Source organism: Silurus aristotelis (genome assembly GCF_946808225.1).
Source record: "Silurus aristotelis genome assembly, chromosome: 2".
In the NCBI taxonomy this organism is placed as follows: Eukaryota; Metazoa; Chordata; class Actinopteri; order Siluriformes; family Siluridae; genus Silurus; species Silurus aristotelis.
The window spans coordinates 10,432,613-10,455,045 of NC_139575.1; the positions used below are offsets into that span (position 1 = coordinate 10,432,613).

Genomic DNA, 22,433 nt, shown 5'->3' on the forward strand with positions numbered 1-22,433 from the left:
ATAAAGGTGCTGCTGCAAGTCAAGTGGCTTTTATTGTCATTTCTACTGTACAGTGGTACACAGTAAAAAAATGAGACAATGATCCTCCAGAACCCTGGTGCTACACAAACAACATAGAGCTACATAAAGTGCACACAAAACACATACCTTATTTGGATCAAGTTTACATTTGTCCACTGGATTCGAGTCCTTAATGACTTCAACTTGATCCTCTCCAAATCTCTCCCCATAGAAACCCTACAAAATGAGAACAAGGTCTATAGAAACATTCACGTTCACGTTCATGAAAATACGAAGGCTTTCGGTTAACCTTGACTTATCAATCCAACCTGGATCACTATTTTGATTTGATGCTCATGAGAACATTAAAGATAATTTCACACATTCGCGTGTGGAGAATTTATTTATATTATTTCATTCACTGTTTAAGTAAATATAAAGTGCTGTAAATGTTATAAACATGCATCACTATTGGATATGACCAGATAATTATTTTTAAATATTCCATGAACATAATCTGTATGAATGGATCTGCATTATAAACAAAAGCTGGGCTAGGAAAAAAAAAAAAAAAAAAAACATGTGGACCTAGGGCAACCCAACAGGTCACAAACCAGATAAAAAGAAAAAAAAACAAGAGACAAACACACAGATAACAAAACAGCTTCTAATGATTGTGTACCTCAAGCCGGTGTGAGATTTCAGCCAGCTTAGTGATGGCCGGCTCTTTGTACACAAACTCCTGCTCGTCCAAGTCGCCAAATTTCGAACCATAAAATCCAACTCGGAAATAAGTACCAAACATGCGCTTTCCATCCTGCAACAAATTTAGCAAACAAAAAAGTTTGTGCGATTCTATCTAGATTCTTCAGTCTCATCATCCATTTCACATCTTATAATATCCCTTAAACTACAATCTTTGTATTATAAGATAAACTATAGTAACTCCTGGGCCATGGGCAGAATAAGGTGAAGTTAAACAAGCAGAGGAAAAGTTCATGTTGAATTGGCACCAAGTTATCAGACCTGGTAAACATGCAAGACAAACACGGTCTGGTAAATTAATAATAAGAATTTTTTTATCTCTAATTCAAATAAATAATAATAAAAAAAGCAGAAACGGTGACCACACACAATGAGGCTTCCAAACACAGCAAATCACTCAGTACAGTATAGAACTGCATAGTGTATTATAGGTAAATGTCACAGGAGATTTCAAATGGGTATATATATATATATATATATCAACACACCTAATTATGCTTTTAAAATGTTCTGATACAATACAAGAAGGACTATACAGTTTGAAATGACATGCAGCTCAACATATAGAATTGGAATGCATTTATAAAATCAAGTATTTGCTACTAATATGTTATTACTATGTCAAATTGCTTGATTCTACATTGCAGTACTACCCAGTTTTATGATAAATAAATGCATTAATGAGCTCAGGTTTTTCATTTAATAATCTGCTTAACATATTGGAGTTTCAAAGCGAAAGATTCAGAGACGGAAATTTTTAAATCCCAGGCTAAATACTGAAACATGACTGTACCATTTAGAAAGATACAAATGTTTTAATTTCCAAAAACGAAACCTTCTAAACAATGCCATACAGCTGGATTTAAAGCCAAAGCATTTAAAAAAAAAAAAGAGCAAATAAATGTTTTAACACTGAACATTTATTCCACACCCTTACTGACAACTTCTGAACTGGCAAAGACATGACTGTCAACATCCAATAAATCCATTTATACTGCTTGAGAACAGTAAGGTTGACCTAACTCCCAAAATATGGATGCCAAAGTAGCTAAAAGACAGGAGTATAACACTATATAAACCAATATAAACCATGAGAAAGTAGTAAGAACCATAAATGGGTTCAGATCATCAACCAGTAGTATTTAGCTAGACAGCAAGTGTGGGAGGTGGTGCTGGAGACGATAGGAATGGGGAATAAGGCAGTAGGACAGCATGCTTAGGTGAAAAACTATTGCAGTGGAGTAGAAACAATATTTCACAAAAAAAAAACACTATTTGGAAATGGCAATCCTGAAAAGATAATGTGAGGACAGTGACAAAAAAATAAATAAAAATAATTTTTTTTTGCAAAAGATCAACATATTTTTAAATCTAGTTTTTAGAACTATGTAAAGACTGTGTAAAAGTGTCACACAAATATCAGCAGGCCATCAAGTTACTGATACTATTTAAAAATGAATAAATAAACAAAGGCACATAAAATTCCAGTCTGAATTACTTTGCATCTTCAAATTACATCATTAACCCTCTTTCTACTTAAAAAGTTAAAAACAAAATATCAGTTATCTGTTTCCTCAGTCACTCATCACGCTATTAAATCAACAGAAATAAAGCCTCAAACTAGGAACTTACCACAAGACATAATAATTAAAGTGGGAAGAGGAGGGATCAGCAACCGAGGGGAGGGGGAAGGGGCAAAAAAAAATAAAAAATAAGGAGAGAACAGAACAATTTTATTCAGGGAACCATGAACTTTCTTGTAGAGACAAATCAAAACAGCAACAACACTTCAAACGGATTTATGACTAAAAAAAAAAAAAAAAAAAGGCAAAAAGATCCCAAAAACAGGGCACATGCAGAATGCAAGCAGGAAGGATTTGGTGAGTACGAGATGGGATTCAGGAACAGTCTGAGATCCTGTTAAATGAAGAGGACAGCGTCGTGCCAAACTGTCAAGGAGTCATGCACAGAACCATGAGAGACAAATGATGTATTAAAAGCGATTCACAAACAAACAGAAATCAATACTCAGGGGTCGATTTAGTTTTAAATAAAGAATGACGGTCAGGGAAAAGCTCCAAAAAAACTCCCGATGGACCACAGAGTAATCTTTGTGGTAACAGAGGGGAAAAAAACAAAACAAAAACAAAAGTTGCTGGTTTATAATATATACATATTTTTAATTGACCTTTATTTAATTGTTATTTTTAACTGGCATAAATCGAACCCTGTGCTTTAGGATGACTGTAGTGAGGTCACATCAGTGCCAGTGCTGATGATAGACAAAGAGTAAAGGGAGAGAGATGAGGCAAATGAAGTGACGCATTCATCGACAGCTCGTCGTTAATGTCACACACTGGCTCCCATGCACATGGCCTGCTGAAACGAGCAATGTTAACACTGTTTCTGTTCAGAAGAAAAAAAGGGAGTGAGAGAGAGAAATGGGGGAACGTGAGATAGAAAAGAATGGCATGTTAACATGCCACAGATGTGAGAGATGAGAGAAAAAAAAAAAAAAAAAAACATTTCGATAAAAAGGTTAATGGATCGATTTCACAGCAGAGAAAGCCAGGATCAATGCCCACAGCTTGCACATGTGGGTCAAGCATTAAGCATGAGGTTCACCACCTACCTCCCAGCCAGTGCTCTGTGTGAGAAAGAATATAAGACAAATCAACACACACGCCCACAGTACACCCTTTTATGAGTTCAGCAGGAATCCCTCACCACTACGAAAAGCCAATATTTTTCCCTTTGGAATCTTCAGAACACGGCATGCTGTACTCAGGACTGGAAAAATCACTAGTCTGGATGCCTTAAACAAACCGATTTTGGGACCAGGTTCATTTTTTTTTTAATCTGTAGTTGCCCAGAAATAAAACGGACCACAGTTCTAATATCTTTTGTAACATTTATTCACCATCACTCAATATAATAGTGCTACAATATTTAGTGACATTAACTAGAGTTCCAAACCTGCTTCGCTTTCAGTTTCAATATTTTATTGTATTAAAAATACTCCATACAAATTATTATTACGTATTAACATCATACATAGCTTACTATTATACTCAATACCCATCAGCTAAGCATATTTTTCAGGAAGCCAGGATTTCTTGAGACGTACTCTGCTTCATTTGGTCAAATATTGGTGCAGTATTTGGTAATGTTAAATTATATATTACATATTTTTCCGGAGGCCAAAATTCCCTTAGACGTACTCTCCTTTATTTGGTCAAATTGTGATGCAATATTTGGCAATGTTAAATCATCAGACCTTATCATACATAGCTGTTTTACTTCTTATCCATCTGCCAAGCACACTTTTCAGGAAGCCAAAATTCCCTTAGACGTACCTGCCTTTATTTGGTCAAATTTTGGGCAATGTTAAATGAAACAGGTCTGCTGTCAATTCAAACACTAGAAAATATTGTTAAAGGAGATGATGCAACTCAAAAATTATTCCAAACGCATTTTTTTCCTGTCCCCTAACACAAGTCAGATTTCAGACCTACACTGAAAGCTTCTAAAAGCGAGCACCTGCAAACATATACAAGTTTTTACTAGTGGTGATTCATTAAGGATGACAGAGAATCGTTTCGGAAAGACTGATGAAAATAAGTGAAAAACTGCAAGGGTAAGATACTGTTACAAAAAAATAAAAAATAGCTAGACGGGCTCAAACAAAGATTTTATTTGCGTAACAGGGAGAGGAACTCTGCAAACGTCATTATTAACAACAAATAATATGCTACATTAGATCAATAGAAAATAAGACTATTGTTACATAGTCATAGTTTGTATATTTCAAACCTACTCCATTACATTCCTGGGCAAAACAAAGCAAGCAGACTGGACTTTTTCACTTCCTGAGTGGGTTAAGTAACACATTTATTATTTGCCCACCCCTGCTAGAGTTCATTTCATTTATAACCCCATAAGTGTTGGTATACAGCATGCAAGAACTTCGGTCTTCTCATAGGAAACATGATTTTGTCTCAACACATGCAAAACCATTCTTGTGCTGACATTGAGTGTGTGAACACCTGCTGTGTGCACTGGTGGAAAAGACAGACATATGAATGTGCTTTTACTGTACATCTCCATGCATGAATGAACACCTGGCCTGTTTAAACACTGTACGAGTATGGAACAATAAAAAAAAGATATATAAATTTAAGTGGATTGAGATACCGTGCAAAACAATATATACAACACACAATGCGTAGATGGCAGTACGAACATTACTGCAAGTACGAGTGGGTACATACAACTGAATAAACAAGACTTTCTACACCGACTTTGGTAAAATGTTTTGATGATATTGTAAAAGCAAAGTCCTGTTATTTTAAACTGAAACGGCCAGCGAGTGCAATGACCCGACACAACTGCTACCGGACAGTGTGAGCATTTACCTGGTGCACTATTTTGCCAAAGGCCTCTTGCAGTTTACCATGAATAGTGGCCAGCTTCTTGGCATCCCTGTTAGCTTCATGAATAGGGATGAGCACCTTGTAGACTTCATTCACAGCCTCGTACATGCCAGCCTGCAGACAGAGAGTCAAAACAAGGTCACAGAATTAATGATGCCACACAACACAAGCTATGGAATGCTGGGTGCTATGCTGGATGGTGACTAGAGATCTCTATGATCTCCTATTACTTATAATCTTCTATTTTTGTTTTTAATCATAGGACTAAAACATACACTGACTGAGGAAAAACCTGGCAAGGTTTATGATTGTGCACTTCCTCACCATAGAGAAGGATGCTGCAGCCTGCTCCAAAAGCCCCACCAGCCCAGCCTCTGTGAAATATTTCCCTGAGCAAATACCCTCCTCATCGGGAGACACGACATCATCAGATACAGCAGACTCCTCCAGTACATTGGAAGAGATATTCTAAACAAAGGGGGTGTTGGGGTAATAAAACTATTAGTTTGAAAAAATCTGGTTTTTGGAAAGCCCAATCAAATCAGATTAAGTACCTGGAAGGTGACACAGCCCACAGGTAGGTACTTGCGATCCTCCAGCATGCTGAGATATTCAGCCACCAGGGCGGCACTGTGGACCAGACACTGAGCCGCCTCTGCATGATTATTCCTCTCAGAGTGCTTTCCTGCCATGTTCTGGAGCCAGGTCAGCCTTAAATCTGGGGATGTCTGATACCCCTTGGCAATTCTGTTACACATGCGTTTGCATTATGACTAAACATGGCTATGGAATGTATTTTGAATTGTAAGACCTTCCAGAATTTGAAGTTCCTCCACAGAAGCGAGGAAATTCAGTATCAAAATAAAGTGCAACAAAAAGCCAGTAATCAGACCTGTACATCAGATCAATAAGCATCTCTGGATCCTCTTGATGTTCCTTCATCTTTACTGTGTCTGACAAAATCATATGCAGGTTAAACACCAAGTCTTGAACCTGAAACACACAAAAGCATAATATCAATGAGAATTTATTTATTTCTTTTGTCATTGCATGTAATAATTGCTTTAGTTGTTAAATTATATAAAAAACAATTAGAAATAAGAATAATGTCTGCATTATAAATCTAACATCAAAATACAACTGCTCATTAATTAACATATTATACATATACTTTAAAAAAAATTTTTTATTATGAACATCATGTGTGATTTGAGGCCGGGGCCTGCTTAGACTGCTGCTCCCGCGACCCGAATTACGGATAAGCGGGAGAAAATGAATGAATGAATGTGTGATTTAAAAACAAAACGAAAAAGTGTCCAATATTTCTCCGTCTAATATCTCTAGCAAAGCTTGCAATCTGGCTTTGACACTAGTTTAGAACGTACCTGATCAGGGAACGTGGTCTCTCGAAGCTCCAGGTCCTCCTCAGCGTATGTCAGGATGGTTTTGAGGGAGCGTCTCAGGAACTCCTCGTTAAAGTTTTGAGATGTGCCAACCAGAGACGACAGAGACATGGTTACCTGCATTTTCACTCTGGCAAAGTTCTGCAACAAACCAACGGATAAGATAATGTAGATATTTCCAGGTGCAGCCATCAATAATTTCTCAGAGGGGAAAAAACAACATACTCACATTTCCAATCTCAAAGTTCTGCCTCATTAGCAGGTAAAGTGAAGCGCTGGCGTGTGACCTAATGGTACCGATGCTACTGCTGCAGTTCCTCAGCAGACGCAGACACAAGTCAGCACACTGCTCTGTCTCTTCCTCGAACAGCAGCTCTGGGAACTAAAAACACCACACAAACCACCAGAAGAATCTCAGCATGGACGAAGCCGTTTCCTCCACCACCATACAACAGTTAATGAATTTGTACTCACCTTTGAGACGAGAGCTCTCTGTGTAGCAAAGCAGTGCTGAAGATAGAGGGCGCTCTGGTTGCATGCCATACTGTGAAGCAAGACTTTGAGGACGCCTCCAAGGATGCTCTCCTTCGACTCGGTCACAGATACGGTCTGAACAAAACAACACCATCGCTTTTTAAGATTACACCAAATCGGGCCCCTAAATCTATCTTTCTTTGCTTAAAATATTCACCTGCACGATAATCTCCAGAGTGTCAAGAATGATCAGGTTGGCCTCGGTTGCCAGATTGCCGTCTATTAATGCCTCATGTTCTAACTCTGCCCTGGTTCTGCAAAAAAAGCCAAAAACAGAGAACTCATTTAGAATAGCTTTATGCTATGTGTGGAAAAAGGCAAGGACCCCTTTGAATGCAAAATACTGCTCAAAAATTGAAGACATGTCACACTGTATACAGATCCAATGACAATGAAGACACAACGCACAAACTGTGCACAGCTCATTCAAATTAACACAGATATAAAAGACGGCTCAGGCATCATCCATTGTAATTTGTGTACAATGGGGGCGTAAACGGAAGAAGGGGGTGTATGAGGACTTAGATTCATCTAAGCTTACAAACCTATCCAACAAGGCATCCTGGCTCCTCCTACTGCGCGGAAGACTTTCCGTAAACCTGCACAGCACACCGCTCATTCAAAACAAGCCAGACAAAATTGAACAGCATAAAAGATGCAACACAGCGAGCGCAGGGCCAGCACCCAACCAAGCAACCGCATCCATATAAAGCACACTTAGATGGATGGATCATGGATACAGGGGTAGGTAGGGTTTGCAGGAAACATAATTGAATAGGCTACTACTGAGCACATGTGGAAGCTGGATTTGGAGTCCCAGCAATTCACATTGACTATGAATAAATTAAAACTGGGGTTAGTGATGCAGGGACACTACAGTGAGTAGAACTCATAAGCAAACAGTAAGAGAAGGAAGACACAGTCTTTAGTCATCTACCTGAGCAGAAACTTAAGATTCAGACTGAAACAATTATAAAGTCAATAATAGCCTTTTAGCCAATACAACTGTCAGAGCTACTAATATAGAAAATAAAACAACACCTTCTGACCAGACTCGAAAGTTCCACAGCAACTTTAGTATAATGATCAGTTCTATGCACACACGCACAAACACACGTGTGTACCGTAATTTCCGGACTATAAAGCGCACCCTCTGAATTTTATATATATTTTTATTTTTAACATAAATAAGCCTACACTATGTCTACACTAAAACTAACGAACTTTACACAGGCTTTAACGAGAGACAGTGTCTGTTACACGGTGTAACGGGTGAAATATGTTGTGGCTCCTTTAAGAGCAGAGCGGCATTTTGGGAACAGCACGTCAAGTTTTTGACTAAGCCATAATGCTGTTGCCAAGAAAAATAAAAAAGCAGCCAATGCTGCGAGCCTGATTACTGTTTACAATGTTACACAAAATGTAAAGTTTTTTTGTATAAAAAAAAAAAAAAAAAAAAAAAAATTGAATTAAAAATCTCAAAGTTTAAGTTTTCTTTTTTCTTTTTTTAGGCAGATTTGGTTAACTCACTGCAGAATAATCAAATATTAATTAAATCAAGTGCAAAACTCGGCACAGAAAACTGACTCGTTGCGACTTTGACAGATCTATCTTCGTTTTTACATGTAACCAGTGATGTACAGTAACGGAAATATTTTTTACTTGTTACTGTACTGTAGGTTAACATCTGTACTTAATTAGCATTTTTATTCTGGATAAAGAATTTCATTCTTTAATGCTTAATATCTATTATTATTATTTTACTCCATTACATTTTACAAAAAAAAAAAAAAAAAAAAATCCTGCTGCAGCTCACGAATGTAAAGCTAATAAATAAACTGAATACTGGGCAAAAGCAAAAACTGAGCCCCAAGGTTCTGTGTGTGTGTCTATTTAACCGGAGAAAACGCTCTCTTAAAAAGTTATGATGTACCGGAGAACAGAACATGTATGAAGGTAAAAGGAGTACTTTTATAGAAGTAATATCTATATTAAGCAGGGGATTTGCCCAGAAATGGTGTGCTGTAACTGCTAATACTAATAAATAATAAAACTAAAAAATAGTGTATGTTAAGACATCTACACAACAAACCTGCCATTTATGTACAAAAAGACGGTCTGGGTGTGTCTGAGTCATTATTTCAGTAGCACTGTATAACGGGAGTTATGCACGATGCATCAAAAGCACACTTTTATTGAAATTACAGCCTTGAACGCAGAAATAATGTTGCTTGCTCAAATGTCGAAGAATAACTGAATCCCAAGCAGCTCCCATTTTTCTTCCCAAGCACGAGCACACACACACACACACCACAGAGCAATCCCAGTTACAAAGACATAACAGTCCAGCTTCACCCAGAGCACTTGAAGCGTAAGGTAAAAAGAGCGAGGAGGCGGGGAGAGGGTGGTCTTTATACTCGAGGGGGTTAGCAGAGGAAGGTTGTTAAGTTCACACTTCAATTGTACAATACCTGACTGATTTGTGGCCCCTAGACACACAGTACATGAAAGAACAAGGTCAAATGGAGGTGTTATTCCACACCAAAAAAAAAAAAAAAGGAGTTAAGAGAGTACAATGTGTAATGCTCTCTGTATTGAAGGAACGCAGGTGGGCCATGATTATAAAATAATAAGTAAATCCAATAAAATAAATAAAAGTATAGGATGTATAAACCAGAACACAAGAAATAAAACAAAGAGGCATGAAGCTACTGGAAAATGATCAGTTAGAGGGTTAAGCAATTTTCCTAGCATGTCCTGATGCATTTTTTATTAAATCGTATATTACAGCAAAACTGCTTAATAATTAGAATTAGTACTTATTTAAGCTTTTTTTTTTTTTTTTTATCAATCTATAGCTACATTCAAACATGTTTGCTCCTGTTATCAAGTAACAGCTATAAGGTGCCGTTCTCTCAATGTCTCCTGAAAAGAATAAGATGAAAAGCAATGCATTTTATTTTCAGGATTAAAACAAAACATAACAAAACACACTTTGTATCTTTTTAAAAAAGTATTCTTTTTTTTCTTTTTTTTTTACCATTTATTATGTGAAGCCATACAAATCCTTGCTGTGCTGTGGCATGTTTTGTAGTGAATCTTAGGTTGAAAAATAAAATGAGCAAAAAGAAAGCTTGAGTAGTCATACTTGTCCATTTTTTCACTGTTCTGGCGCCAGTGCGTCATGTCTTTTCTCCAGCGCAGGTTCTCTTGGCTGCCAAAAGCACTGCCTGATGGACTCCGTTCTGGAACAGAGAGAAGTTTCAGCTTCTGCAACTGCCGTACAGATACACTGAGCGCAATGTGCTGCATTATTGCTATTTTATTTACATTTACATTTGCGGCATTTAGCAGACGCCCTTATCCAAAGCGACGGACAAAAGTGCTTTGAGTCTCTAGCAATGAATAAATCTACACTGGTACGCAAGATTACAAGCATAATATAAATATAACTCTTGAATTCTACAAGGCAAACTTGGAAAGTGCTAATTTTAGTGTTTCAGGAAGAGGTAGGTCTTCAATCGTTGCTTGAAGATAGTCAGGGACTCCGCTGTACGGACATCTAGGGGAAGTTGTAAAATTTATAGTATATCTAAATATCTGTGGTGTGAAATAAACATGCAAGCACTGATTTGGTGAATGTGATGAAACTTGGGACTTCAAAATCTGCTTATGCAGCTGTATAACCTGTATAACTTCAGCCCAAAAATAGCTGTAAGAGTTACTGTTTCTTAAGGTCATCTCTTAAGCACATGCAATGCAAGACCCATAAATACCTGACTTGTCAAGATGACAGTCCTGTTTTTGGTCAATTTCTTTCTAATTCTTTCGGCTGCTTCCATTAGGGGTCGCCACAGCGGATCATAAGTCTCCATACCCCCTGTCCTCTACATCTGCCTCCAACCACCTGCATGTCTTCCCTCACCACATCCATAAATCTCTACCTTGGCCTTCCACTTTTCCCCCTTCCTGGTGGCTCCATCCTCAGCATTCTTATACCCCATGTCCCTCCTCTGCACATGTCCAAACCATATCAATCTCGCCTCCCTCACCTTGTTTCCAAAACGTCCTACATGCGCTGTCCCTCTAATTAACTCATTTCTAATCCTGTCCATCCTGGATGTTACTTAATTAGATCTTTTGACCATCGTTCACCCTCTTTTGCAATTCCTTCACTCATGGTCAGGTTATCAAAAACTAATAATGTATCTGATACACTAGGTGTTGCTTTCGCCATAACGGTCATAATGAGAAACTGCCAATACAAACCTAACTGTCCTCGACTGCGTCGCACCATCTCCTGCCTGGCTCCAATACTGCCCAAGATGGCCTCCTCCAACTTGGCCTTCATGTCTTTAGACTTCTTAAAGGTCAGACTGTTCATGCGCTCAAAAGCCTTTTTACCCTGCATGAATAAAAAATGGGCCTTTTTGATAAGATGGATGAATAGAAAAAAAAGATAGTTAATTTGTTTTTTTATTTTACATCAAACTCACGATTTTATATTGTGATTAAATAATTCACATTGTTGGAATGATTTCAGGATTTAGCATTGTTGAAACTTCACCTTGTACTCAAAACAGGAGACGCAGAGGTAGAGCATGTCCAGCAGGCGATTGAGCTGAGACACAGACAGGTCAGTGAACCATTTCTGCAACACCAGCTCGTCTGCGTTTTTCAGCACCCACAGCAGACAGATAAGCAGACTACGACTGGACTCGGGGGAGAAGGTGCCGTGCTGACGGGTAGCCTGGAGATAAGAGAGAAAGACAGTGTAAGAAAATAGACAAAACAGAAAGAAAGAAAAATAATTAACTAAAAAAAATAATAATAAAAAGAGACTTTTCTCTCAGGCTTAGTTATGCTGCCTACTTGTGGATTAAGCAGGAAGCTGCTGGGACGTGACGTCTGAGGCACAGAGGTCCCTGCTATTGCCATTGCTACGCTCTGACTGATCATGCTATTGCTTTCAGTTTCCTGTTCGTCTAGCCCAAGACGACCCCACTGGTTATGAGACTCTGTAAAACAGGACAAACCAAACATCAACAGATTACAACACAATGTCAAATGATGCACCATGATCAACACCTTGAGCTCTTTAATCCAGATAGTTTCTCAACATTCAAAATGTGCAGCTTGAGCTTTTAACCAAATCACATCCATCAATAATCCTGTAGTCTCCGACTGATTTTTATACATAGAGTATCAAAACGTTCATTGCACTTTAAGCGAACATCCAACAATAACAGGAAATAGGAAGCGTCTGAGCATACCTGTAAAGTCATAGAGTTGGGGCAGGGTCTCCATGACAATGCCAATAAAAGGTAGGTAGAGCATGGCGACCCTCGCTTTAACCTCAGGGTCAGCATAGCGTGGGTCCGAGTCATGACTGGACAGTAGGTTATGGACCACACTGATCACTTTCTTATGCAGGCCAAACATCCTACATAAAATACACAGGTTTGAAAATTTTTAATTTTAGTCAACGATATTAAACAGAGAAGAGCAAATCATCATATTGCACATTTTTAGAGCGTAATGTGACAGTAAACTTCTCATTAACAGCACAAAGAGAAAAAAAACATGGAAAACCTTGAATATGATTTGCATGAGAGGGCAGTAGTGCATATCATTTGCATGTTTGGCGATTTTTAAAACGAGCGATTTTCATGCTGATAACTAAATAGAGCTGCAAACGAAAATGAAATTCGTTGTAACGAATGCCGCTATCGATTAGTTGGGCTGCTCAAGTTACGGGTTAGCGTGACGTTAAGATAACAAGTGTGCGTCCCAAGTCATCCAGGGCTTAGGAGCATTTTCTATTAAACGCAACAAAGAACACTGTAAACATGCAAGCGGAGTTTGTGCGGTATGGAATACCACAGTGATTGAAGATGAGCAGATGAGAAGAAAACACACTGGGTGTGGTTACTGATGAGGGCGGAACATCAGCACGGTAAGCAAAAACTGTATAATACTCGTTATTTGAAAATGGTATATTTTAGTGAAGTCCTATTGTGCAAACAGGTTATTTCGGGACAGTCGCACTGGATCTGTTCTGCCGTGAGCAGCAGGTTGCGCAATAACCTCGCTCATGACACGATGGAGAAAAAAAAAAAAAAACGGTGCAAACAAAACACTAGATTTAAAAGTATCTTAATCATCAGTAAACAATTATATTATTATTTGATTTGATACTGAACAGGTCAAAAAGAGAAAACATTTTCTAAATATGAGAACAAACAGGATGTAAAACAGAGATGATGAGATGAGATGAGATAAGATGAGATGAGATGAGACACACACCAGTGTACTGACCCTTCAGCCTCCGGGTCCAGAATAATGGCAAGTTCTGTTAAAACCAAACCAGCCAGGTAGTGTTGCTCTCTAAAAGGTACCGACAATTCAAACATGTTTGCAATCTTCTGGTCTTGTACATGAGTGGAGAAACCAGAGCTCTGGAGGGGAAGGGAAATAAAGACAGAGATTTAGCAGTTACATATTCTTATGACTTCGTTCTGTACATTAACAGTGTTTCCTTGGATTATTAAACAATCCAAAAACCTTTTCATGAAAATCATTTCAGATTCATCTTTCATTTTGTATTCTAATGGCATTGATATGATTCAGTCAGATCTGTGATCTCCAGAAGTTGCTTATTCTCTTGGTGTATTTTGTATAGCGGGAATAATTCACCTAAGCGGATTCGTACCTGTGATGTGGCAGACGAGACTGAGGGAGAGGGCGAGGCTGGAGGAGTGAGCAGACTGCAGGGCAGGTTCAGCGTGACGTAGTGTTCATGGCTACACACGATTCTGAGGAAGTCGAGCCTCAGAGACTCCAGGGTGGGGTTTTGTAGAGCATACAGCTTCGTGGACACCTGGAGGGAAAAAGAATAGCTGAGAACTGGACCTAATAAACATGAGGCTGAAACCTCAAACTGTAGAAAGTGTTTAAGAAATAATTCCAATTACTTTTATAGTTCAATCGTGTTAAATCAGAATTGAAAATAGATTGTAAATAAAGTGTACCTGTTTCCAGTAGGTCTTAATGAGACTGAAGACGAAGCCCCTGTCCATGACAGACAGCAGGTCATTAAGAAAGAAGGCCAGGCTTGTGTTTAGCCTCTCCACCAACTCCAGATCCTATTATAGCAGAACATTTTATCTAAAATTATGTATTGTCTATTACATTTAATTTAAGACCATTTAGTATTTATACATTCCCTCCAATCTTAATTCAATTTTCAACAAATAAATATTTTCACTATGCTCATTTAGCCAGCTATACTCATTTGAGAGTTTATGCAGGGTAGGAAAAGAATCAACAAAAGAGGAGTGTGATGTAGCCCTACACAAACCAGAGTTATTGTTCTCATCATAAAGTGGTCCCAAGTATCTAATTTGATCTAATCTAATTTTTACAAGAGAAACCGTTTTCAACCATGTATTTTTTTTTCTAAAGGGACAATACTATAAAAATGAAACTTGGATATACAGTGAGGAAAATAAGTATTTAAACACCCTGCTATTTTGTAAGTTCTCCCACTCAGAAATCATGGAGGGGTCTGAAATTGTCATCGTAGGTGCATGTCCACTGTGAGAGACATCACCTAAAAAAAAAATATTAATCCAGAAATCACAATATATGATTTTTTAACTATTTATTTGTATGATACAGCTGCAAATAAGTATTTGAACTCCTGAGAAAGTCAATGTTAATATTTGGTACAGTAGCCTTTCTTTGCAATTACAGAGGTCAAACGTTTCCTGTAGTTTTTCACCAGGTTTGCACACACTGCAGGAGGGATTTTGGCCCACTCCTCCACACAGATCTTCTCTAGATCAGTCAGGTTTCTTGCCTGTCGCTGAGAAACACGGAGTTTGAGCTCCCTCCAAAGATTCTCTATTGGGTTTAGGTCTGGAGACTGGCTAGGCCACGCCAGAACCTTGATATGCTTCTTACAGAGCCACTCCTTGGTTATCCTGGCTGTGTGCTTCAGGTCATTGTCATGTTGGAAGACCCAGCCTCGACCCATTTTCAATGCTCTAACTGAGGGAAGGAGGTTGTTCCCCAAAATCTCGCAATACGTGGCCCCGGTCATCCTCTCCTTAATACAGTGCAGTCGCCCTGTCCCATGTGCAGAAAAACACCCCCAAAGCATGATGCTACCACCCCCATGCTTCACAGTAGGGATGGTGTTCTTGGGATGGTACTCATCATTCTTCTTCCTCCAAACACGTTTAGTGGAATTATGACCCAAAAGTTCTATTTTGGTCTCATCTGACCACATGACTTTCTCCTGTGACTCCTCTGGATCATCCAAATGGTCATTGGCAAACTTAAGACGTGCCTGGACATGTGCTGGTTTAAGAAGGGGAACCTTCCGTGCCATGCATGATACATGATGATGCATGTCTTAGTGTATTACCAACAGTAACCTTGGAAACGGTGGTCCCAGCTCTTTTCAGGTCATTGACCAGCTCCTCCCGTGTAGTTCTGGGCTGATTTCTCACCTTCCTTAGGATCATTGAGACCCCACAAGGTGAGATCTTGCATGGAGCCCCAGTCGGAGGGAGATTGACAGTCATGTTTAGCTTCTTCCATTTTCTAACGATTGCTCCAACAGTGAACCTTTTTTCACCAAGCTGCTTGGCAATTTCCCCGTAACCCTTTCCAGCCTTGTGGAGGTGTACAATTTTGTCTCTAGTGTCTTTGGACAGCTCTTTGGTCTTGGCCATGTTAGTAGTTGGATTCTTACTGATTGTATGGGGTGGACAGGTGTCTTTATGCAGCTAACGACCTCAAACAGGTGCATCTAATTTAGGATAATAAATGTAGTGGAGGTGGACATTTTAAAGGCAGACTAACAGGTCTTTGAGGGTCAGAATTCTAGCTGATAGACAGGTGTTCAAATACTTATTTGCAGCTGTATCGTACAAATAAATAGTTTAAAAATCATATATTGTGATTTCTGGATTTTTTTTTTTTTGATTATGTCTCTCACAGTGGACATGCACCTATGATAACAATTTCAGACCCCTCCATGATTTCTAAGTGGGAGAACTTGCAAAATAGCAGGGTGTTCAAATACTTATTTTCCTCACTGTATTTTAGAGTAGTCAATGTGCAGATTTTATAGCAGTACAGATTTACTGCAATCGTCCATCAAAGAAGTTAAGTCCTTCAGGAGTTCAGGCATCAGGGGCAGAAGCTGCTTTGCATGGACATCAGCCCAGAAGGAAGCCTCTTCTAAAGATGGCTCACAAGAAAGCCTGCAAACGGTTTGCTGAAGGCAAACTGTCCAAGAGCATGAATTACTGGAACCATGTCCTATGATCTGATGAGACTAAGATAAACTTGTTTGGCTCAGATGGTGTCCAGCATGTGTGCCATTGCCCTAGTGAGGAGCCTACAGTCAAGCATGGTGGTGGTAGCATCATGGTCTGGGGCTGCATGATTGCTGCTGGTACTGGGGAGCTGCGTTTCATTAAAGGAAACATGGATACCAACAAATACTGTGATATTCTGAAGCAGAACTTGATGCCCTCATAACAATGGTGCTCACACAATATATTGACACTCTGGACACAGATTTTACACATTCACTTAGTGTGTGCACACTTTTGTTGCCAGTTATTTAGACAATAATATAAATCTATACTGCTATACAAGCTGCACATTTACTACCCATTTTTCAAATTGATAGTATTGTCCCTTGAGAACATATAATAAAATTGTTGCTGAAATGTGAGGGGTCTCTGTGGGTATCTATTTTAGACAACTTAATTCAATGGAAGAAATTATCCGGTTGAATTGTAAAAATTTTGTGACTAAGTTTGTTCCTTATAAGTTTTTCCCCTGATGAGTGAGCCAGTGGCAACTGTGGCAAGGAAAAACTCCCTAAGATGGAATGAGGAAGAAACGACCTTAAAAGGGAACCACCCTCATCCTCAACACTGAATGCGCCATCATTGTTGTGGTGTACTGTTCAGTAATGGGCTCTTAAATGCAAAACTTTTCATGCAAACTGCAGTCCTGAGACTACAGTAAAAATCAATCCTCATAGTTTTTAAATTAATGAGAAATATATTGATTTTTTGACTACATTTAAATTCTTACTGTTACACTCGAGACTCCTTCCATACTATCACCATGTAGCTTCACACCTTTAAACCAAGTTTGCAAAAAAAAAAATATGGTATTCTCTGAAAGCGCAAGTTTTGTTACCTTTTGGAAGCGTGAGACGATGTCCCCTGCAATGGTGCTGACCAGAGCCGTGATGTCATCCATGAAGCGCTCAGGAAAGCGGTTCTTCCTGGGAGACTCCAGACGGTCAGTGAAATACAAGTGGTGGATAATACTCTTGACCTACAGGCAGTAAAGAAGCAGTTAATATAAACTGATTCTGCAGGAAGCAAATCAATCGCTTTGCTCTCAGCTATACAGTAACAGTTTTCAGAACAAAAAACAAACTTTGCTCTTCTGGTAACTAATATAATGATTTACCAGATAAATTCTGGGTCTAATGACATGTATGTAAGTGAAATCCGTTAATTTTTTTACCCTCAATTCCCTCAATCACAAATTTCCACTTTATATTGTAATTGTCATAGTTTTTGGATTACTCATATTTAAATGTGGTTAATTTAATGTGAAATACAGGCTAAGAAAACTTACTGTATACTTGCAAAACACAAACCAAGTGTGGACAATGGGTTTCTACTCATTCTCATAAAAAAAAAAATAAATAAATAAAAAAAAAAAAAAAAAAAAAAAAAAAAAAAAAAAAACAAACAAAAAACCCCCCAAAAAAACTTGCTTCTTAAAACTGAAGATTTATGCCCAGTTCCGAGCTCAGGTACCAAATAAATTCCACTCATTACTTCAAAAACTCCTGGGCATGTAAATTATTATTATTATTATTATTATTATTATTATTATTATTATAAATTATTATTATTGAAAATAAATCAGATTTTCTTTAACCTTCAACCAAAATTAAATTTCTACAGCATAAACTTCAGGACTGTTGGTAGAGTAAATGCTTGAATTTCTTAATATAAAGTCTTGTCACTTTAAAATTATAAAAAGAAATAAAAAGAAAATTAAGAGTAAATTATATTTTTCTTGGTTTATTTTCACTCATTCTATTTTTATATTCCGTTCCCTTTTACGCTTGAATGCCGGACCTTCGTAAAAAACATTTCGCTGCATGTCGTACTCTGTATGTATGTGACAAATTTTTATTTGATATTAGCAAATATTAAAAACATGATCATTTTACACCAATTTTTTTTTTTTTACATTTTATATTGATTCTTACCATGAGCTCAAAGAAGAACCAGGCCTGTTGAAGAGCTCCTTCTCTAACACTGCCACTGCTCACCACCCACTGCAGTGCCAGTTCCTCATGGAAGAGCTAAGGAACACCAGCAGAGCATCAAAACACCATCAGCTACCAGCTGTTCACCACAAACACACATCTCAAAGAGAGAACTATGTAAATACTTTGTTGGAACATGACTATAGAAACTGAAACAGGCCTTTGACAAAACTCCTTTTGGCTGCTGCAAAAACGAAACCTTGGATTATTGGAAACGAAACATACATTCGCACACATTAGGTTTTGGAGTCTTGTATCATTCCAACACACCACAGCATTCGCAACGAGACACACACAATCAGCATCCCACAAGACCACAACCACCACATCAAACACCATCCAATCAAGAGCCACAGACAAGACACAGGCGAAGAGGGGGGCGGTCGAGGAGGCGGCTGTGGCCCCTCCCCCACCATGGCGGGTCTCTACCTTTTTGGTCGGCAAGCGTCCTGTTAAAGTTTGCAAGAAACTGGCGCTCTCAGTGTGCGATGACATGCGATTGCCACTGCGCTCCATGGCCTATTGGTGGGGATGAATGGAAGGGTGACAACAGATTAGTGTGAAGGACAGGAGTGTGTGGTGCCATCTGCTAGTCAGATAGACACAGCTACACGCACGCACACACACGCGCGCACGCACGCACACGCGCACGCACGCACACACGCACGCACACACGCACGCACACACGCACGCACACGCACGCACACACGCACGCACACGCACACACAACAGAAATCAGTACAGACTCTCATATAGTAAAAGCTATCAACCCTTATACACTATATGGACAAAAGTACTGGGACCCCTGACTTTTCCAGCCATATGTGGTTCTTCCCCAAACTCTTACCACAAAGTTAAGGCACATAGCTGTACAGTACATCTTATAATGCAGTAGCACTACATTTTCCTTTTCACGTGAACTAGGAGACCCAAACCTGTGCATGACAGCGCACACGTGCACAAAGCCAGCTCCAAGAAGATTAAGTTTACAAGGGTTGGGGTACAAACTCTTGAGTGGCCCGTCACAGAGCTTTGACCTCAACACCTTTGGGATGAATTTCAATGCTGACTGCACCCCAGGCCTCCTCACCCTACATCAGTACCTAACATTAATGATGGCTGGATGAGTCGAAATCTCCACAGAAGAAGTGAAGGAAATTATAACAGCAAATGGGGACTAAATACGTAATAGGGTGTTCAGAAAGCACATACAAATCTTATGGTGTCCACAAACTCTTGTCCATATAGTACAAGAAATAATGACAGTAATATACATGATTATACTTGTACTCCTAATGAGAATAGTACTGTCCAGTAAGACTGTACACTCAGATTTAAACCTTGCATTATCCAGTGTTACATTATACAGTAACAGTTTTAAAACTAAAACTACGAGTAACTGCATTTAACTTCATTCCACAAAACAAACACAGACACACACATACTTCCAAAGACTATTTGTCTTTTCCCCACACACACACACTGTTTGCATGCAGCATCTCACGACATGCCGTATTGAGTGTGAGAGAGAAAGCTGGATTAGTGCTTTATGGTCATGCAGTGCTCACAGAGTGATGAAGGCAATGTAGCGAGTGAGAGAGAGGGAGAGAGAGAGACAAAGAGAGCGAGAGAATGGAGATGGAATATTTGTCACATGAATAGAGAGAACGTCATGAACGCCGATGAACCGCTCAACCACTTTTCTTATTGGAATTACAGTCAAGTAACGAGTTTCGAACTCAAGACACCAATTTGAATTTAATCTGGCCTGATTTATGCTTCCTTCTGTTTTCCAAGACCTTTAAAGTGCCAAAAATGCTATAGAAAAGTGGGCTTTCCATAGCCAGGATATATAAATATATAATTCTGCAGTGATTGTTTAGCAGCAACATCAGCTACATCTAGGACTATCTTGCGTTTATTTCACGGAACAGTGGTCATCATCTTTGCCGTAATGAATAATCTATTTTCGATTTGTCCATAGTGACAGTGTAAAACCAAAATATTTTGTTGACAGAGATAAAATCATATCATTTAATCAGTGTATATACGCCAATCTAAATGTAACGTTGCTTGAAACATGAGGCTTCTGTAGCAGATCATCTGTTGTGGTTTTATCCAAATCAACACACATTTATATAAAATATTTAGCATCGTATCAGAGATACTAGTGGTTAGGATGCAGCGCTCTCACCGCTGCGGCCCGGGTTCGATCCCCGGTCAGGGAACCAACACTAGCCACTCGTAGTGCTGGTCCCAATCCCAGATAAATGGGGAGGGTTGCGTTAGGAAAGGGCATCCAGCGTAAAAACATGTGCCAAATCAAACGTGCGGATGATCCGCTGTGGCGACCCTCTAATGGGAGAAGCCGAAAGAAAGTTTATTTAGCATTGTATCAGGGATAAAGGGTTTAGGTCAAAAAGGAGATTAGTGAGTGAGTGAACCAACAACAACTTGTAGTAAAAAAAACAAAAACAAAAAAAAAAAATGACTGGAAAAAAACTATTTGCCTTTATAACCAATAGATGTTTAACTGTTTTCCTCTGTACAATTGCAGTAGTCATCCATGAGTCTAGGAAGAATAACTGGCTATAACCTCTCCCCTGACATGTACAGCAACACTAGTAGGTGTGAGAGTATGTGGAAGAGGGCATACAGTGTAAGACTGTGATGCAGCATATTAAAAAAAGGCCCTTGTCTGGATTCAAAGAAGCAAAATGTTCACCTTCACTCTTCCAAATTTGTAGATGGAAAAAAGAGCTGAAGGGTGTGTAGCATTTGGCAGGTGACCAAACTGGGGGTGGTGGTAAGAAGGATAGTTGTCATTGAAGCTTTACAAATTTTTGCTGAGTTGGCTTAAACACATTTTTATTATTATGAGTCAGGACTGGATTCAAATAAATATTTAATCAACATCATTATCTCAGCTGAAGCAAGAAAAGATAGTGTTTTCACTATTCTAACTGCTGTATAATATTCCAAACACCAAACCACCTCCAGTTATCCTTAAAGACCATAAATGCTCAAGGCTCTGAAGAGCTTTTCCTAGGGCTGCTCTCAGAAGCACTTCTGAAGAAGCATAAACCAGGCATAATATACACTTGGTTAGTTTTAAAGCAAGACTGATTGCTTTAAGATTTTTCTAAAACTAAATCAGCCCTTCTTACCAATATTTTGATAAAAAAAAATAACTATTACAATTGTTCTTGTTCTGAAGCTGATTAGACTGTATAGCCTGGTAAAAGAGATTCTGAACCTCAAAAGCATAAACTCCAGGAAATACATTTTATAGTTGTTTCTAGATACGCTGCATAGATGATGAACATTAAAACATACTGCTTGTGACATAGGCCTATGACCGTATCAGATTTACAGGGGATATGCATGCCTGAGAACAGAGCACACAATAGGGTTAGAAGCTTGTGAGAGTCAGTATGTTTTCTACCAGGCTGGTGGTTGAGGGCTGGACTGAACCTACAGATTCTTGTGAAAACGCAGCAGGAATTGTGGGGTGAGGACATAAAACCTTCCACATAAAATCAATAAAATCAATGGGGGTGTATTTCATTTGTGCGTGGGACAGATATGAGAGGTGATTATTCTTCGCTTTGTTTTAAGGGGATGGATTATTATTTTTTTAACGACCTGCGCGGTATCGGATGCCGAGCCAGGGCTGGTCCCCCAGGGGCCGCTCTTGCAGCCCATGGTGTGCACCCAGGAGTTGGAGCGATCTAAGCCCTGCGAGCCAAGGGGGAGGGAAGCAAAGGTGTCATGGGCAGGAGCAAGCAAAGCAAAGCAACAGTGAGAGGTCAAAATTTACAGGTCAATGCCATGAGTAAACAAAGAGGATAAACGTCATTCAGTTCAAGTCCGCACTTCGAACACTGACGCTGAGCTTGTTCAGAAAGTAGG

General features: G+C 39.0%; 1 protein-coding gene across 33 annotated transcripts in view; it reads right to left on the minus strand.

Annotated features, from left to right (window-relative positions):
- dock7 (dedicator of cytokinesis 7) overlaps positions 1 to 22,433 on the minus strand; it is a 63,187-nt gene that overhangs the window by 3,159 nt on the left and 37,595 nt on the right. For 2 of the 33 annotated variants that reach the window (XR_014537354.1, XM_083565227.1), the window contains exons 23-42: positions 18,462 to 18,557; positions 17,366 to 17,506; positions 14,167 to 14,280; positions 13,848 to 14,015; positions 13,454 to 13,593; positions 12,409 to 12,578; positions 12,008 to 12,153; positions 11,703 to 11,885; positions 11,405 to 11,561; positions 10,284 to 10,380; positions 7,293 to 7,389; positions 7,076 to 7,210; positions 6,831 to 6,983; positions 6,584 to 6,742; positions 6,091 to 6,191; positions 5,753 to 5,945; positions 5,523 to 5,666; positions 5,181 to 5,312; positions 683 to 817; positions 148 to 237 (exon numbers count right to left, since the gene is read on the minus strand). Coding sequence is in view for 30 of the 33 variants with exons in the window: in XM_083565227.1 (XP_083421353.1) it covers positions 148 to 237; positions 683 to 817; positions 5,181 to 5,312; positions 5,523 to 5,666; positions 5,753 to 5,945; positions 6,091 to 6,191; positions 6,584 to 6,742; positions 6,831 to 6,983; positions 7,076 to 7,210; positions 7,293 to 7,389; positions 10,284 to 10,380; positions 11,405 to 11,561; positions 11,703 to 11,885; positions 12,008 to 12,153; positions 12,409 to 12,578; positions 13,454 to 13,593; positions 13,848 to 14,015; positions 14,167 to 14,280; positions 17,366 to 17,506; positions 18,462 to 18,557 (2,751 nt within the window). In the remaining 3 variants the exon portion in view is untranslated. Of the gene's footprint in view, positions 1 to 147; positions 238 to 682; positions 818 to 2,397; positions 3,413 to 5,160; positions 5,313 to 5,522; positions 5,667 to 5,752; positions 5,946 to 6,090; positions 6,192 to 6,583; positions 6,743 to 6,830; positions 6,984 to 7,075; positions 7,211 to 7,292; positions 7,390 to 7,680; positions 7,735 to 9,606; positions 9,625 to 10,283; positions 10,381 to 11,404; positions 11,562 to 11,702; positions 11,886 to 12,007; positions 12,154 to 12,408; positions 12,579 to 13,441; positions 13,594 to 13,847; positions 14,016 to 14,166; positions 14,281 to 17,365; positions 17,507 to 18,461; positions 18,558 to 18,950; positions 19,041 to 22,166; positions 22,260 to 22,433 lie in introns of all 33 variants that reach the window. The other 31 variants (XR_014537356.1, XM_083565233.1, XM_083565230.1 and 28 more) reach the window with 31 other exon arrangements.